This window comes from Ptychodera flava, chromosome 13 (genome assembly GCF_041260155.1).
Source record: "Ptychodera flava strain L36383 chromosome 13, AS_Pfla_20210202, whole genome shotgun sequence".
In the NCBI taxonomy this organism is placed as follows: Eukaryota; Metazoa; Hemichordata; class Enteropneusta; family Ptychoderidae; genus Ptychodera; species Ptychodera flava.
Genome location: NC_091940.1, coordinates 22,987,965 through 23,007,805, shown reverse-complemented (window position 1 = coordinate 23,007,805; position 19,841 = coordinate 22,987,965). Strand labels below are relative to the sequence as shown.

Here is a 19,841-nt window from a genome sequence, read left to right as displayed (position 1 = left end):
CAGGGAGCTATGGAATAAAATAAGTTTAAAACAGAAGTCAAATCTTCTGAGACACTTGTCTCTTGAAAGCAATTATTTAAAACAGTATTGGGCAGAATTTTAATTTTTCTTGTTTGTGGCAGTTATATGTGGTTATTTGTATTTTCACTCTTGAAAATTGTTTTTGTGGTTTTGTATATATTTGTTGTAATGTCGAGGGCACTGGGGAGGTAAACTCTCTCTAGAGTATACCAGGCTACCCTCATTAAATAAAGCCAAATAAAAATAAAAATAAAAAGTAAATTATGACATCACGGGATACAAATGTTAAAGTTGTTTTTTTGCAAGTCAAGATTACGAATATCAAAACAATCGATATGTAATATGTTGGCATTTCGTCTGTTCTTTTACAAGAAAACCTTCACCATGATTCTGAGGTCCACACAAGTCCACGCCCAGTCTCGTGTATACTTTCCCCATAGAGCCCTCTGGCCGTATAACTTTTCGCCGAGGCTGCTCGGTAAATTTGGTGCTCATGGGCACATGGCTTACGACCTGACCTGACCAGACCGCAATATCCAGCGAATTTCAAAATCACTTACGTAAACAATGGCGACACGAACACGAAGTGTCTGTTACCGGCTACCAAAAACTATGAAAAATAGTAAAGAATGAGCTACAAAATCACTATCAGTTTTAAGTTGAAGGTAGAATAAGTCTGTGCCTTTGTATAAAATACTATAAAAATAGTAGAAAGTGAGCAACCAGCTGAAAGTTAGTCGAGGAGACCTTTACCGCATATAATTTGCATCTCATTGTCGGCTACATGGACTGTGTGCCAACAAGGGCTAGCGACGGCAAAACATTTCGCTTCGTCCCATTGATAAGGGCGACATTTTTTATTTTTGTGTTTCTCATCTCCCGACCGATCGTAAATTTCAGCTCCAACGAACATGATAATAAAAAAATTTTGTTTTTATTTGCCCCGCCTCTGAAGCGATCATACCGTAATCAACAGCTCCACAATCATCAAATTGTGAGATTGCAGCGACTCAGGCTGAAAGGACAGAGAGCACAGAACACTGAAGTGAAAGACAAGAAATTGCAGTGACTGAATCGACAGAACATTGAACTGAAACAAATACAGATTTTTTTTGGTTCTTGATTTTTTATTTCGACCGCCCGCCCTGCCCGAGCATTCCTCTGGAGATGAGAAACAAAAAAATAAAATAAAAGGGTCACCCTAAAGGCAATAGAGAACAAACGGAAAGCCTCAACAAAAAGACTGCAGCAGTCGGATAACTACTTTCCTGCAGAGGGTCATCGAATTGTGCAGCGTGAAACATACACTTTTGAGAGGTGATTTTTGGTCGTATGCCGACGATTTGCCGTACGCGTACGTACGTACTGCCATGGGGGGGGGGGGGGTCGGAAAGGCCTGGACGGACGTGATCGGAAAGGCCTGGACGGACGTGATCAACTCTTTGGTGGCACTGGCACACCTTCATGAGTTCATTGGCATATAAGTGGACATTTGCAGGCTTTTTTAGGTCTTGTGTGCCACACGGCATAGACGTGTCAGCATGGAGATATGCTTCTCCTCAGAGGGTCTATCACCGCCCACCTCCTCCATTTTCTAGGTCAAACAAGCCAATCATATTTGTTAAAGGACGGAAAATAGGCTATGCATAAAAACCCATTCCATACATTTACAATCGCGTTCCTGACTTGGTTGTGGGTGGAAATGTTAGGTGATTTATTCAGGGCACTGGGAAAACAAGTCATCGTTAATAACGCAGTCCCCGCTTGTCCATTTTGTTATAATCTTTGGTGTCTAGGTAGCTGTGGTCTAGGTAGCTGTGGAATGACATTGATGCAACAGGTGCATCAGGCCTGTGACTTGCGTAGTAAAGCAATCCGAGGAACGTTCAATAAAATTGACCAATCTCTGCCGGTAATGACCATTGAAGGAACTTTTGATTACATCACACATAACGATGCCCTCACTGCCTCTAGTGTCATGATGGCACATACTATACACATGGTTTGGTGGAATTTTAGAAATGGTATGGGATCGGGTATGTTGTTGTAATCAGCCATTTCGGATCATATAATGAAACAAATTAATGTGCACAAGAATGCAGCCATATCACGTATGTTTCTGTCTCACGGCTATTCGAGAAAGTTTTTGGACAATTGAAAACGATTATAAAACTGTATATAATTTCCTCAGAGTATGTATCGTTTGCATAGTTTCAAGTCGATATCCTCTGTTTTTTCATCCACTGTTGTTTTCAAAATATTGCTGATTACGACTTTTTTCTTTATCGTAGGAGAATGAGAGATTCAGAAAACAAATATTGGAAATGAAGCAAAACGTTGAGGAACACATTGTAAGTATGTAAGATTGATAATGGAAAGCAAACTGAATAAGACAATTTTCGTGTTTACAAAATCAGTCCATCGAAGGAAAGTGACCTATGTTTATGTTTCAAAGACATAAAAAAATCACACCAAAATTGAAATCAAATGGCTGTCTATTGACCATATGGATCATAGCACAAAATTAGTAGACATGCATATGCATGCCATAGTACTTTATCTTTGTACCAAGTCTCAACAACATTGGATAAGGAATATTTGCATATGATTAAGCCTCAAAGACATGAAGAAATCCAAAAATGACCATCTGGCAGCGATATTGGGGAAAAACAACCATATTGGAACATGTCACATAGTACATTGACATGTATATGTCTTTGTGCCAAGTTTGGACAAAATCGGTGTAATGACCTTTGAATTAAGCTTCAAAGACATGCAAAATTCCAACAAAATGGCAGTTCTGCAGCCATATTGGCTCCTATCGCAAGGTTAATTGATACATGCATATGTATGCCATAGTGCTTTGCCTTTGTGCCATGTTTGGACAAAATCAGTTCAAGGATATTTGAGTTATGGTTCAGAGACATGAAAAAATTGCAAAAAAATGGCCGCCTTCAGCCATATTGGATCGTATCACAAAATAATGCGACATGCATATGTAGGCCATAGTGTTATGCCTTTGTGCCAAGTTGAATCGGTTAAAGGATGTTTGAGCTATAAATGGTTCAAAGACACGAAAAATCGCAAATAAAATTTGACATGCATATGTATGCCATAGTGTTATGCCTTTGTGCCAAGTTTGAACAGAATCGGTTCAAGGATGTCTGAGTTATGGTTCAAAGACATGAAAAATCGCAAACAAAATGGCCGCCTCACGCCATATGGATTGTATCGCAATATAATTCGACATGCATATGTAGGCCAGAGTGTTATGCCTTTGTGCCAAGTTTGAACAGAATCGGTTCAAGGCTGTCTGAGTTATGGTTCAAAGACACGAAAAATCGCAAACAAAATGGCCGCCTCTCACGCCCATATTGGATTGTATCGCAATATAATTCGACATGCATATGTAGGCCATAGTGTTATGCCTTTGTGCCAAGTTTGAACAGAATCTGTTCAAGGATGTCTGAGTTATGGTTCAAAGATATGAAAAATCGCAAAAATATGGCCACCTTGCGGCCATATTGAATCGTATCGCAAAATAAATCGATGTGCATCTGTAGGTCATAGTGCTATGCCTTTGTGCCAAGTTTGAACAAAATTGGTTCAGCAGTGTCTGAGAAACGGCTCCGGACGGACAGACGGAGGGACGGACGGGACCCAATCTACAAGTCCCTGCCGGACTTCGTCTGCGGGAACTAATTGGCGTTTTCCACATGAAAAATCTCATTCATCTTTTCAAGGTCCTCTAAAAAGGACAGAAAAAATGCCCAGAAAACTTCGGAAATCACAATTTTTGAGAGCGACTTTCAAAGATATGTAACCACAGTCCCTCGTGGGCTATTCAGCTCTTGGACTATTCGCCCCATAGACGAGTGTACATAAGCGAGAAACAACCAAGTCTGGAAATGAAAGGTTCCCAGACACTTCGCACCAAAACTACTTCGCACCATACCATCTCGTCCCATACCATTTCGCACCAAAACCACTTCGCACCAAAACAACCTCGTACCAAAACCTCTTCGCCCCAAAAATCACGTCGCCCAAAACCATTGCGCCCCAAAAACAATGCCACTTCACTCCCCAATTTATCGCTAACTAACCGTTAAAAGCTGAAAATAACCATAGACCCTCGAGGGTCTATGAAATAACCACAGTCGCTCGAGAGCTATTCAGCTCTGGGACTATTCACCCCATAGACGAGTGTACATAAAGCGAGAAACAACCCAAGTCTGGAAATGAAATGGCTATTTCGTATAGGGATTGTGCCACCATGTCATCTTCGACGTTCGATTTACCGTGAAAAGTAGCAAGTTCATCTATCATGTAACCGTCGACCGTTCCCTATCATTCTCAAAATTCAAACCTGGTACTTAATTTGCTTCACAAACGCTCGTTTCGTGTGATTTTCGGCCGAATTCGACGGACACATCGCTAAAACATAAGCGTGAGCAACATTCCGGTCACCTCACAGTGGACGTTGGCCACCTCCACTTTACTGACGTGAGCGCCGCGTACCCATGAGGGGTGACTGGAACGTTGCTCATGCCTTATGTCTTGGTGAGTTGTCTTCTGAACTCGGCCGAAAATCACACGAAAATTCATACCTGATACTTCATCTGCTTACAAAATGCTCATTTCGTGTGATTTTCGGCCGAGTTCGAGAGACACCTCGCCAAAACATAAGCGTGAGCAACATTCCAGTCATCCCTCATGGGTAGGCGGCGCCAACGTCAGTAAAGTGGAGGTACCCAAGAGGTGCCCGGAATGTTGCTCACGCTTAAACTGCCGCTTATGTTGTGACGATGTGTCCGTCGAATTCGGCCGATAATCACACAAAACGAGCGTTTTTGAAGCAAATTAAGTACCGGGTATGAATTTTGAGAATGATAAGGGCTAAGGGAACGATCGACGGTTACATAATCGCAATCATACCAATCCATAATCCAATAACACTAGGTCAAAATTTGTAATAGATAGATGAATTTGCTAATTTTCACAGTGAAATCGGACACGGAATGTGACATGGCGTGGTTTAAATAGCCATTCTGTTTCCAGACTTGGGTTGTTTCTCGCTTATGTACACTCGTCTATGGGGCGAATAGTCCAAGAGCTGAATAGCCAACGAGGGACTGTGATGTAACTTACGAAAGAATGACAGAATTTCACCGGGGTTTTCACTGGTTACAAGGTTGTCTTTCTGTCTTGCGATTTGCGCATGTGCAGAACGATTTCAGCCAGCGGTTGATTCAGAATCGAGCGTGATTCCAAGACAAACAAAACCTGTCCGCATGAGCCGATGGCGGCGCTCTTCAAAAAATGATATCACCCCTATAGAAAGTTATACGGCTATAGGAAAGTTGTTTGTGGTGTATTTGCATATTTCGGGGAATTCCCTCTTCCTAATCGGAGTCACCCAAAACTGCGGCGAAATTTGGAACGTCGACATTTTTAGAGCAATCCGTCACGTGCTTGGACGACAGGTTACAAGGTACGAAGACAATTGTACGGACGATTTGAATCTGAACAGACAAATTTACCTATGAACATGACATTATGGACATCTACACCATTGCTGTATCCTAATGGGTGGCAGCCCTCGTTATTATCATTGCTGTATCCTAATGGGTGGCAGCCCTCGTTATTACCATTGCTGTATCCTAATGGGTGGCAGCCCTCGTTATTATCATTGCTGTATCCTAATGGGTGGCAGCCCTCGTTATTATCGGAGAATACGGGCGTTGTTCGACAGAACTTCTCGAGTCAAAACATTCACTCGTCGCGTCATCACAGTCATTATCCATATATGACAACTCTGGCTTGTTCGTCTTTGGAATCGACCGACCTGAATCGGTTTTACGACCAAAAGGTGCAGCTGAAGGGGAATGAGATGACAGAGACTTTACAAGAAATACTTCCAATATTAAGAAATATCATGGATTACGTCAGCAAACGCGATCCCAGGTTCACCAACGAATTGATCCCTTCTGGCAGCTACTACGAAGGATTGAAAGTCTCCAAACCTGACGAGTTTGACTTTATGGTGCCTTTGAATATCAAAAAACCATACCATGTTAATGGTCAACATATCGACCATCCTCCACGGGGATATTGCTTCCTGGACAAACCAGTAGGTGACGTTTGGGATGAATCTTACCTGATACCACTCGACGATGCTGGACGACTGACACCTTGGAGAGTGAAACAAGAGTTCCAGCGTCTCGTTGGTGAGGCCACCGAAGCCCTTGGACTACAAAGTCAGTTCACAATCCGTGTTTTTAATTACAATACAGTGGCATACTTGCCTAAAATGCATCGTACCAGCCACGAATTTCATCATTTAGTTGCATTTTTCATCGCGCCCTTGGGACGTGTAGCTTTAATATATCAGATATACATATCAGAGATGTTTGCATATTGGTAGGTTTGGGTCCATAGCTGTGGTGTTTTCAGACGGGATGTCTGCCTTTTACGCGCTGGTTTTGACTTTTACGTTATTACCCTTGCCGGCGGGCTTAATAACGTAAAAGTCAAAACTAGCACGTGAAAGGCAGAAATCCCGTCCGAAAACACCACAGCTATGGTCCCACAGCTAGCATATTGGAACATGGAAGTTTGTCTCGCAAAGCATCATACTAGCCATAAATTACATTATTCAGTCAGTTTTCGACGTGCCATTTTGGCGCATAACTCTAATATATCAGAAATAGATATCAGAGCTATCTGGATGTTTGCAAATTGAAAGTCTGTTTTGCAAAGTGTACGAATAATTATGAAATCTGCAGGTCATATGAAAAGCATGACAGATTCCTGACTCTTTTCTGTTCTCTCTATTAGAATTCAATATAAGAAAGCAACATGCACTAATATTTCACAATACATTTGACACGGTGACATATTTTAGAAAGCCAAAAATGACAAGATATTTTTCGTTCTCATTGATGCAACTATTTCCCGTTGAGTCACAGGTTTTCAGTGAAAAGGTGTTTTTTCATGATTAAAATGATAAGTTAACAAAAGGCAGTTTTTGTCATTATCACCTGTGCTTTTATGGTTTCAATGTTAAAAGAAAAGGTCCTCTCAGGCACTACATACAACTGATAAAATTTAAAGTAGCTTTCAATAGCTTCTCAGGAGATATAATTGGATGGCTGGCAAGTCTACACAACCATCAAGGTTTTTACTGCTGTCCTTTCTTGAATATTAATGGTTTGCGAATAGGGGTTATCCCGTTTTCAAAAGTTGGAATAGGGGGTGTCAACCACTTTTTGACATCGGCAAAACAATAATCACTGACCAGTCCCCAACATTTAGTGATATTTCATTCTTTTTCTCTATAAAGAAGTAAATTCCTTATTCTTATATGTCTGAAGTGTGCTGACATATCAACTATTAGCTGTGTAAGCACAACGCATCGTGTACTATTGTGTACTATATTAGTGTACTATTGATAGTTTAATTCAAGTGAACACGATTGGAACTAATTTGGGATAATATTTGGGTCATATTTTCATATTTTTAAATTTATCAAAAGGGTTAGGTGCCCTATAGCTGAATGTTGCAATATTACAAAGTACTCATAAAACAAGTGTACAACTTAAAAGAAAAGCAGATGAGCTTACAGTTGCAGATTAAACTGAAATTGCTACACCATCCAATTATCCCGAATTAGTTTCAATCGTGTTAGTGGTACGGTAGCCCGCACTATATTGAGCTGTCATCAGTAACAGTTGTCATTACACATGCTTGATTGACAAGTACTCGTCTAACACTTTTAACATTGACACGATTTTTGAAATGACAATATTTAGTAGTATTTCACAAATAGAACAAAATTCAAAAAATGGTCATGGTGTTTTAGTACTGCGAGTGATTTTGAATCCACATTTACAGCAGGATAGTTTAGAACTCACTATTGTGGAAAGCGCCTTGAGTACAGATATTCAGACTCTCAAAGTTTTACAAGACATATTTGTCAACCAGTTTTAAGGGACTGGTCAGTTTCTTCGGCCTTCGGGGTGGGGGTGGGGGGGTGGTGGATTACTTTTTGCCGACGTCAAAAAGTGGCTGACCCCCTATTCCAACTTTCGAAAACAGGGTGACCCCTGCGCGTGACAAAGGTAAAACAAAAGGTGGAATATAAATTGAATAATTCAGTATATATATATATATATATATATATATATATATATATATATATATTATATATATATATTATACATATACATATACATATACATATATACATACGTATGTATATATTTGTATATATGTATATATGTATATGTATATACATATATATGTATATATGTATATGTATATGTACATGTATATATATACTGAATTATTTCATTTATATATATCAATATATATATCAATATATATATATATATATATTATATATAAAATTTTGGGGGTATAATTTAAACATTCAGTCATTCTGTGTTTTAATGAAATTGTTGTCATGTCAGTTGTAAGATAGAAACTTAAAAGTGTTGATTCTAAAGTTTGAATACAGTATTTTGAATGAGCTGTGAATGTACTCCACTCTTTTTATGCATAACCAGATGTCCAGAACTGTTGTAAGAAAAATGTGATTGTGAAATATTAGTGCATGTTGCTTTCTAATACTCAATTCTCATAGAGGAAACAGAAAAGTATCAGGAACCTGTCATGCTTTTCATATGAACTGCAGATTTCATAATGATTAGTACACTTTGCAAAACAGACTTTCAATTTACAGACATCAAGATATATCTGACATATATCTCTGATATATTAATTTACTGCGCCCGAAGGGCGCGCGGAAAAATATTCAACATCCAGATATCTCTGATATATATATCTGATATATGAAAGTCATGCAGCTAAAGGGCATGCTGAAAAAATATTGTTTGATATTTTAAAGAAATGCGCCCTTCGAAAAATTTTAAACATTCAGGTATCTCAGATACATATATGTCTATATATAGTCTATATATTTAGTTCCAGAGACAAGCTCTGGAACTCTTAGTGTTTGCTCACTTTCCTTCTTTCTTTCTTTCTCTATTTCCGGTATTACTACCATAGAACATGCTATACACAAATTTTACCTTCATTACCCAGAATGCATTGCGACACGCTTATGACGTCATCGCTCAGCTCTGACGGGTTCCACGGGCATTTCTTGTTTGTTTATTTATTTATTTTTTATTTTGCATTGCACAACTATCATATTGCGTTCAGCTTTTAATAATTCTAGCTTTCTTTCGCTTTGTTTTTTGTTGCTTTTTGCTTTTTATTTTTCTCTAAATACTCGCCGTACGTGGCGCTATACTGTTACGTCATACGCCTTCCATTTGGTTTAGCCTTCCATATGGTTTAGACTCACGCTTTCACCCGAGTGCTCATGGGTTGAATGAGATTAACAATGGCGGCGGATACGAACGCTTCCCTCGCATAGAGAGAGAAAATTAGGCTTTGCGTAAGTTTACAAGCGCGGCTTGGCACATCGTGTACCTAGGCGAGGTGGGTGTGCTCGAAAACGAAGATCAATGCAAGTTTTGGATTCAAAATCGGCTGTTTTCGGCGGAGAAACTGCCCGCCGTATTTCTGAGTGGCCGTTTAACGCCGGTAACACACAGCCCTGCCATGCAGAGCTAGGCATAGCATAGTGAACTGTTAGCCCTGCGTACAGGTCTGTGTGTTCCCGGCGTTATACGGCCTCCACCACAGCCCTGCAACGGTCCATAGAGGTAACTGGCGAGATTCAAAATGGCGACCTCTATGGGTAAACAACTTTTCGAGTACGTTACGTTTCAGAAAACGAGCGGTTTTGGACGTTAGGAGAAGTTAATCGCATCATTTCTGGGGTCGGTTAGGAGGTAAAGGTAGGCATGGAAAGGATTTTGCCCCGATAGAGCAGAATTTCGGCCAAAAAGACCGTTTTTTCGTTGCGGTCCGGATCCGGACCGCAACAAAAAAACGGTCGCCAGTTATCTCCATAGACCGTTGCAGGGCTGTGGTGGAGGCCGTATAACGCCGGGAACACACAGACCTGTACGCAGGGCTAAGTGAACTGTCTGTCACCGCACCGGCATGCGTTGGCTGCACATAAAAGCAACTCAACTTTCCAAGATCAAACGGTCAGTATCTTGTGAAAACAGCGACATAGCAATGGACATTGTTTTAGTCAGTGGTAAAACCTCTTAACAGATGAAGCGTTAATTGCTTTTAATCAAATGAAAATGCATGTGGCCTCGGTTTTCAAGTTCGAACGGCCTAGGTCCGATGTCTCCTCTCGTCTGATATACATTTCCGTGCGTTGTCGCCCCCGTATGTATCTGTTGCGTTTTTACCGTACATGTAGGCATTTGTAATCTGTGTACTGTAATTCCCTGGACTGCCTTGCTTTTAGTTGTATTCTGTTGTTCTGCATATTAAAATCCCAAGCACTCTTTCATTCTGTACCAATCTTCGTCACACATTCTCTTTTCTTCCGCTGCTCTGGTCTCTGGAACTTCGCTTTTGCTTGCATATGCTTTCTAGTAAAGTTTTGTACTAGGACGCGGCTCTGAAAAATATATCTTTTTATTATTAGAGATACGCGCCCAATACAACTGAATGACGAAATTTGTGGCTGGCGCGATGTATTTTTCGCAAGTATGAGCCACGTAGAAATTCAAGAACACACTGACTCCCTATTGGGCATTTCAAAAACATGGTGACCCCCTATCACCAAAGTCAAAAACAGGGTGACCCCCCATGAATCCACCGCCCCCCAGGCCGAAGAAACTGACCAGTCCCTAAGCGCTCATATTTCTTTGGAGTAATTGAAGTTTTCAAGGGCTGATTTTTGTTAACATTGGAAATTGTATTTCCCCTTGGAGTCAACATAGGATTGGTGGTAATTTTGAACTTCAAGTTTACGAAAATCATCCTGAGTGATTTGGTTCTCTAGTACTAGTTTTGCATGTTACCACTGATTTTTATGCCATGATTTACTGAAAAAAAATGAGCAAAGTTCAAGTCTTTCAGCTGGCTTAGAACACAATTTAGTTGCAATGCTGCTATTTTCGCTAATCTTCAAGTTCATGAACGATTCTTTAGCAGGAGTACGCATTTGCGCGTGAATATGTTTTTAGATCGTTAAGCTCATGGAGTATGTGTATGTCGTTGTCAGGTACCGTCTTGTTTGCAGACCCACCAACACATGGTCCAGCCATCACTATAGTCATTAAAACTTGGAACCGAGTGGTCTACGTTGATCTTGCACCTGCAGCTATACCAGAAAGGGGAGCAGGTCTGCCGTCATGTATACCTTGGCCGCATGGTGGCGCTTGGTGGCCGTCATACATGCAGGAAAAAGTGCGGAATATTTCCTGTTACTTCGTACCCAAGAAAGATTACTATTGGTAGGTTACACAAGTAGTCATGTTATTGAGTGAGCGTTCACGTATTGTTTCAGAGAGGAAATAGGCGGACTTTCAATTTTTTCAAACTCATGTATATTCTAACAGGATAATAAAAGTCCCAGGAGAGTTAATGGCATTTCCTTGTATAAAAACAGTTCGAAAAGGGTTCGTACCTCCCACTTTACCCTCTGTGATCATATGTGCTACTATCTGATGTTTTGTAATTTCAGCCAGTATAAGTAAATAACTGACGTACCACTCTGTTAGGTTTTGCATGAACTACTGAATTTCAAACTATTAAGTATTTACGTGTGCATCCACAGATTCCAATTCGTATGCATTCACATGGCAAACAAAATGCATACATTCTCTCTCTCTCTCTCTCTCTCTCTCTCTCTCTCTCTCTCTCTCTCTCTCTCTCTCTCTCTCCATGATCCATGAACTGACATATACTATCACTATAGGGAAAAATTGCGAGACTAGAGCGAGAAAATGACGCTTTCTCGCAATCAGTGAGAATCTGTTCTTATTCTCATCGCTGTCAGTGAGAAAATTTTTATCTCCACTGGAGATTGGTGAGAAATGCACTCCTTGGCGAGAATCAAGTGTGAGAACAAATTCTCACCGGTGAGAATGGAAATTCTCACCAAGTACAGTGAGAATTGAAATTCACTGGCGAGAATCATCAAGACTCGCCGTTTTTTGGCGAGAATCAGCAAGACTCCCCATTCATTGGCAAAAATCAGAATTTCGATTCTCACTGTATATGCACCCTCGAGGCGCTGAATATCACCAGAAAATGTAGTTGAAAATCGCAATGTAATGATGTGAGCACATATGCGTAGTGCTCGAAGGAACACTCAACCACTGAAACCTTTCATCTCATTGGTTTATCCAGGCACATGTCAACTGCTGCCATGGAGAGGGCGTTGCTCTCTGATGTCGATGAGGACGGAGGATGTAGGAAAAAGTGTCTATGCATTCTTAAGAAGCTACGAGAAGATTTTCTGTGCCCCGACGGTGATGGTATCAACTCCTATCATTTGAAGGTAAGTTCTGAGTTTGTGAGTCAGGTTTACATATAAACAAGTCCCCACTTGTTAATGGGTACTATAATTACAAGTTCTCAGAGAGGATTGAGTCATCTTCATTAATTAGGTCTGTGGTAAAAATACTGCGATACAGATGGGGCTCAATGGCCAAGAATGAGTTCCATAGTGATGAAAACGTAAAACCAATCTAGGCCACCATCCTAATTACAAAAGGTCATTAAATGAGTCAATTAGTAATTAATCGACAGGATGCTGCCAAACATTATTGCATCCTATCCTAACACTGACAGATTATCACAGATACCATATTTCATAAAGTTTGATGCAGTGCTGCTGGATATTTACCCTAAAAACAAAAAATTCATTATGTAAATGCAAACTAGCAATTAATTTAAATGATACTGCTAAGTGTCATTGAATTGTATTTACAACACTATGAGATCAACATCTGTACCAAGTTTAATCAAATTTGACGTAGTATTTGTGGATATATCACTATGGCTAAGGACATGAAAAAAATTTGACAAAATAGCCGCCATGCGGCAATATTGGATCATATCGTGAAACAAATTGACGTGCATATGTATGATATAGGTCAATGTCCTTGTACCAACTTTGAATAAAATCGGTTGAAACATGTCTGAGTTATGGCTCCGTACATGAAAAAATCGTAACAAAATGGCCGCATGGCGGCCATATTGGATCGTATCACAAAACAAATCAATGTGCATATGTATGTAGTGTGTGACATAGGTCAATGTCCTTGTACCAACTTTGAATAAAATCGGTTGAGAGTGCCTGAGTTATGGCTAAGGACATGAAAAATTGTGACAAATTGGCCGCAATGCGGCTATATTGGATCATATCGTGAAACAAATTGACGTGCATATGTATGACATAGGTCAATGTCCTTGTACCAACTTTGACTAAAATTGGTTTAAACATGTCTGAGTTATGGCTCCGTACATGAAAAATCGTAACAAAATGGCCTCATGACGGCAATATTTGATCGTATCACAAAACAAATCGACATGCATATGTATGACATATTAAGTAATCCTTGTTGTACCAAGTTTGAATGAAATCACTCCAGGCATCTCTGAGATATCTGCATGAACGGACGGACGGACGGACGGACGTACGCACGGACATGACCAAACCTATAAGTCCCCACGGACACCGCTAAATATAGCCTTAGTTACAAAACTATGATAATAATAATAATATTGGCAGGTGCCGCCAACTGGTAAATTTCATGAATTTCGCAAAATCATCACAAAACATGTTTTGAAGTCTGATATACCGATTTTTCGTATTTTTGACCTTGATCCAAAATTTGGAGGGGAAAGTAGAGCTGTTCGTAACTGCCCTCCCTCTGGCATACACGGAAAATATGCCCTCCCACTGAATTTTGATGCCCGCTGCCCTCCAGTATCTATAGTCTGCCCGCTCCCCACTCCCCACAACATTTTAGGCTCCCCTCTGCCCTCTCCCCACTACTGAAATTTCCCATTGCCAACTAGATGCCTACTAGGCAACCCAGATCAACGCAAACCATGGGAGCAGCTGGCAGTATAGCTTGGAACATTGCTCCCCTCTAAGTTAGGTGCTAAATCTCCCCTCAAGTTCTATCAACCACGCCGCTTTCCCCTCCCTCTACGTATCTTCCGGTGCCCACTGTCAAAAATTTTCTCCCCGCCCACTGAAAATAGTGAAATTTCTTCCCCGCCCACAGTAAATATAGATTTTTTCTCCCCGCCCGCTGATTAGTTTTGAAATTTGCCCGCCCGCTGAAAAACGTCGCACGAACACCTTTTTGCACGAACAGCTTAGTTGGCGGCACCTGTATTGGGTTCTTATATAGCGCACATATCCACAAGTACATGTGATCAAGGCGCTTTTACAATTATTATTACCCCTGGTCACTGGACCTAATATGATACCACTCAACTCCCTGGGGAGTAAACAACAGCTCACATGTGCAGCCAATAAGCGCAGCAGAGCTAAAAGCACACATAACAACCTGTGTCCTACCAGGTACCCATCACTCCTGGGTGGGGAGAAGCAATGAGGAATAAAGTGCCTTGCTCAAGGACACAACACCACAGCCATGCCGGGGCTCTAACTTGCCATCCTTTGATCGTGAGTCCTAGCTCTCTCTAAATTTAGTTGCATAACTAGTTCTCTCTAAATTGTTGATGCCGCCGTTAGATCTTTTGAGAGGGTGCTCAGATTAGCGACAAGCAATTTCTTTTTCGCTTTCCAAAATTTGACATTATTGCTTGAGTAGAATAGACTGTAGACACTTTTAAGTGCAGTGCATACAACGGTAGCAAGGCTACAGCTAATTTTCGCCTAGCAGATATTTACACTTGAAATCATCCCTCAAGATCGAAGTATTTTTCCCTTACTCAGTTTGTCTTCATGTATTTTACCTTAATTGTTCTAGACCGCCCTCCTTTGGGAATTAGGAGAAACACCGTACCCTCAAGACTGGAATTCTAGTAACATCGTCCAACGTTTCAACGACTTGTTCCAAAGAGTTCTTCATTATGTGGAAACAGGCAGCTGTCCGCATTTCTTCATCCAAGAGGTAAATCTCCTCCAGAAGGCAGACCGAGGTAAACTCCACGATGTGGCCAGAAGAATGCGAAGTTTCTTACAGAACCCAAAGCAATATTTAGCCGCTAATTGTTCTACATGGTCCTTTATCTAAAATTTGATGTGACAGTCAAGCTTTGTAGTTACTAGGCTTTTTCACTTAGAGAGTTGGTCCATTGACATTTGTATTGCAACTACGATGCTTTTGAGTAAGGCTTGACAATCTTCTCCTTTAAAATCCGATTCGTAATTTCTTGTCACAATGTATGGTGTTTGCATGATTAGAACACAGTTTTGTTTATCAGTAATAATTCCTGCAGTTCGGCGTGTGAACTGTGTTTCGTATCGTGCTTTCCGCGTACCTGGTCGATCAACTTCTATTTCATTCTGTAGATTATAGTCCGGCAGCCAAATCCACTTTTTGTCCTGAACCTTGTTTTAGGGTCTTAAGTTTTTTTTAAACCGGATTTTGCTAGTCAAGATAACCAAAGTGAAAAAAATAGTTACTGGATCTCTGTCAGTATTGAGCAATTTTAGATAATTAGCATAAACAAAATGGCCGCCAAATTATCACAAATTACCATTGGAAGCAGTAGAAGTAGGCTTTATATTGTTAAAGTCTGCTAGTAAAAGCACATTTCTATTAGTGCTTCAACTAAAAAAGGGTTAGTAATCATAGATGAATAAATGTAAATACTAATTTGCATAAATTAACACAAAATTATCACAAATTACCATTGGAAGCAGTAGAAGTAGGCTTTATATTGTTAAAGTCTGCTAGTAAAAGCACATTTCTATTAGTGCTTCAACTAAAAAAGGTTAGTAATCATATATGAATAAATTTAAATACTAATTTGCATAAATTAACACATAAACCATATTTTATAGGAAAGCTTGAACTGTATCAAAGTAGATTATAAACAATGCTACAATGAATGCTAAATGAATTGGTGCGGCAAAGGGGAAGGCAGCTCCACACACCATACTATTTTTGCGGATATTCAGTGTTTTCCTATGTTGCTCTTAATATGTTAAATATCTTTGTATTCTATAATGTTGGACACAGTGTTGGGACACTATGGCGAATCAAAAAGTCTACAACGAGGTAAAAGTAGGCTCCGTGTTTCATACAGCTCTCCCAACATTATACACGTGCCCGAACACAAATAATACCGGTCTAATAACTGGCAAACGAAAATACCACAACAGTCTTACAAGGAATACAATCTCTAACAGAAAGAGACCAAATACAACAAGCAAAGAAGCTCCTCGGACGTTTCGAAGAAGAAGTCAAATAACAACTTACACATAAACTCAAAATATAAGTTGTTACGTACAAAAAACTACATCCCCATACCAAACAAAAGGGCACTTTTTCAGGGCCACCAAATTTTTCAGCCAAAGAACTACCATTGAAATAGGACGGCCAGGCCTCAATTCAAAATACACACAGGGAAAATTTAACAGATTGAGGAAATCTTCTCTGACATTGAAAGCAAAAGAAAATAATTAATTAAAGAAAAAACAAACAAAAAATAAGACGCAAACAGGTGTACCAAATACAAATCCCTAAGAACTCTAAATGTATTAAATATCTCTCGGAATATGAACAGCACGATTGGAACTAATTTGGGATAATTGGATTTTCATATTTTGCAAATTTCTGAAAGTGTTCGGTGCCATATAGCTGAATGTTGCAGTATCGCAAATTACTCATAAAAGCAAGTGTGTAATATAAAAGAAAAGCAGATTAGATTGCATTTGAAGATTAAATCGACATTACGTCCTCATCCAGTTATCCCAAATTAATTCCAATTGTGTTAAACTATTAACTCCTGAAATAACATTGAATAGAGGCTTAAAATCTATCCCTGGAAAATTCCGAAATTCATTTCAATACAACCAAATCTAACATATCATAGGCAGAAAAAATGCCATTAAAACACTATCAAATTGAACCATAACATACCATAAAACCATTAGATAAAGAAAGGGGACATCGAATAGCAATATCAAATTAAACAGATTACATTGAAGAAAGTCACAGACTTTTAAGCCAAAAGAGATTACGATACAAAAGTGCATATAAATGACAGAGACAACACAACCAGAAAGCTACACGGACATGTACTAAAATAAACAATAGACAAATGATACGTTCAAATATCATGATCCCTTGAATACACATAATGTGCACACCAACGCAGTATCACTCCAAAAATTCAAAAAAGTCACCAGCATCAGCAAAATTCATTTGTCGTCACGGTCCAAATTATTTATGGCTGCTCTAGCCCAACACACAAAATATCGGAATACATAAGATAGACTATTTCTTAAAACTGATTGTACAAAACCAGCCAATGTACATTAAAGACACAACGGACTTTACCAACAAACTAAGCAAGATAACAATACAACATAATGCATTACTAGTCACTCTGGATGTAATCTCGATGTACACAAATACTCCACAAACTGAAGCAAGCTGTCACAAAACGCACTTGATTCAGTACAGCTGTAAAATATAAAGAAAAGATCGAAGCGTTCCACTAAAGAATTACTAACGATAATTCTGCAACATAACACGGTTGAATTTAACAGAAACGTCTAAGACAGATTTGTGGTTGTAGCCTGGGTTCACCAGTTTCGCCGGAAATCGCTGATACAACATTCTATAACCTTGAAACTGAGGTCATTAAACTACACAGAAGCAGACTTTCCTTTTGGAAACGATTCAGAGATGATGTTTTCATGATCTATACGAGAACAGAAACTGAGCTGAATGTGAATTTATGGCTAACATCAATAAGTTACACTGAACTTTCAAATTTACAATAGAGTATTCTCCTCAAAGTGTCATTAATGATTTACAAAGTCAACGATACAATAAAGGGAGAATTCTCGACACAAAAACTCACACCAAAATAACGGACCATTTCAATATCTAGCCAGAAACTCGTGCGACCCAAAAAGGTATTTTTACTGGTTTAATTAAGGTAAATTGCTGAGATATGCCTGTGTAACAACATATACTAATAACCAAGACTTTGACAAGAAAGTTGAATTTTAACAAAAAACAGAAACAAAACAAAAACAAGGTTGTAAGACCACAGAAATCGCACAATCAGAAAAAGGAAGCTGGACACACAAAGTGCGAATCGTACCTCAAACTAGGGAAAATCAATAATAACAAAACTAATATACATACGCAACCAAATACAGTCCACAAATTAGAACAAACGATATAAAAGCACTAACAATGAAATGGAAAATAATTGAAAGCAATGAACGTCTTCAGTTTTTGTTCCCTGAAAAACCAATAATAGCATACAAGAGAAACAAAACTTAAAAGATGAATTACTTGTAGTAAGAGCCAAAATCAACGCAAAGGATCAATGAAAAAGAGAAAAAAAACAAACAAATAAACACATAAGTAAAGAACAAGAGAGTTCAACAACATCCAAAGGAAAACAGGCCATACACAGACAATGCAATCTCACACTGGATTGGATTCAGATCCAAATATATCAATAATAGTTTCGTTACTAAATGAACAAATGTAATTCTAGAGGTCATACACGAACACAATAAGGATAACAATATTTAGAGACTGAAGAGAACTCACATTTAAGAGTTTCGAAATACACTTTAAATGGATCACAAATGATTTTGACACTACAGACCGAACGACGAATCGTCATAGTACATCCAAAAATAAATTAACACCCAAAACATACACATATTAAGAGTAAAATACGAAAAAACTGAACATCCTCAAAAATAGTATGGTGTGTTGAGCCGCCTTCCCCTTTTTACCTTTAGAGAACCCGAGTAACTTTGGAAATATCTTCTATAAGTCATTATACTCCAAACCCATAGTCTTTTTCTGATACACAAAGTGTGACTAATCATGGATTCAATGTGATGTCACCTCGAAAGTAGTGTAAATCACAACGTTTTTTCTTAAATGTACATAAAATGCATTGATAGTCGAGCTAGGAAAATGTTCCCACCTTACTTAATCATTGTTTCGGTTAGAAAATCACAACTCAGGTTGGTTTCAGCACAGGCATAAAGATCACTAACTTACATAGAAACATAACAGAGGCTCTTGGCAGAGTGAAACACAATTACCAGAACACTGTCGTCATCAGTTTCAATCTTTTTGCAAGTAAACAGACAAGTACTCGACAATGGGCGAAGGCTAAACTAGTCGGCTGCTTACATGTCTGATTATCAACATTAAATTTGCAACAGAAAAAGAAGTTTATGTACGTGCAACTATTAAAACAGTGATGTAAAAGCTACTGTGTTAAAATAACTGCACAAAGTACAGTAAATGATAATAATGTAGAGTTACGCTTAACAAAGAATTGTTTACAGCTGGCCGCCATCTTGAAATTATGCAAATTAGCATGTCATTCAAATAATATATGCCAACATTTATGTTCCAGTTTGCCGTTAGCAACTGCTTGGTGATTACAACAAAAAAGTACACAAACAAAGTTACAGTATGTATAAAGCCATTTGAGTCTTCTTTCTCATACAAAGTGCAATAATAAGCTGGCAGCCATTTTGATTATGCTAATTTATTCAAATTGCTCAATGCTGACAGAGGGCCAGTAGTTATACTTCTTTTTGTGGTGGTCTTGGCAAACGAAATCCACCAGAAAAAATCTTAAGACCACAAAGCAAGGTTTACCCCACTGGCAGCTGACTGCCGGACATGTTTACAGCTAGCCGCCATCTTGAAATTATGCAAATTAGCATGTCA

General features: G+C 39.1%; 1 protein-coding gene across 2 annotated transcripts in view; it reads left to right on the top strand.

The window, feature by feature from the left end:
- The first annotated feature begins 5,434 nt into the window (after positions 1-5,434).
- The window catches only part of LOC139147860 (cyclic GMP-AMP synthase-like receptor 1), a 51,260-nt gene continuing 36,853 nt past the window's right edge, over positions 5,435-19,841 (top strand). Inside the window, exons 1-4 of one of the 2 annotated variants that reach the window (XM_070719074.1) lie at positions 5,435-6,278; positions 11,183-11,414; positions 12,313-12,463; positions 14,916-18,646. In XM_070719074.1, the coding sequence (XP_070575175.1) occupies positions 5,564-6,278; positions 11,183-11,414; positions 12,313-12,463; positions 14,916-15,182 (1,365 nt within the window). In that variant the 5' untranslated portion in view covers positions 5,435-5,563 and the 3' untranslated portion in view covers positions 15,183-18,646. Of the gene's footprint in view, positions 6,279-11,182; positions 11,415-12,312; positions 12,464-14,915; positions 18,647-19,841 lie in introns of those variants that run through there. The other variant, XM_070719073.1, reaches the window with a different exon arrangement.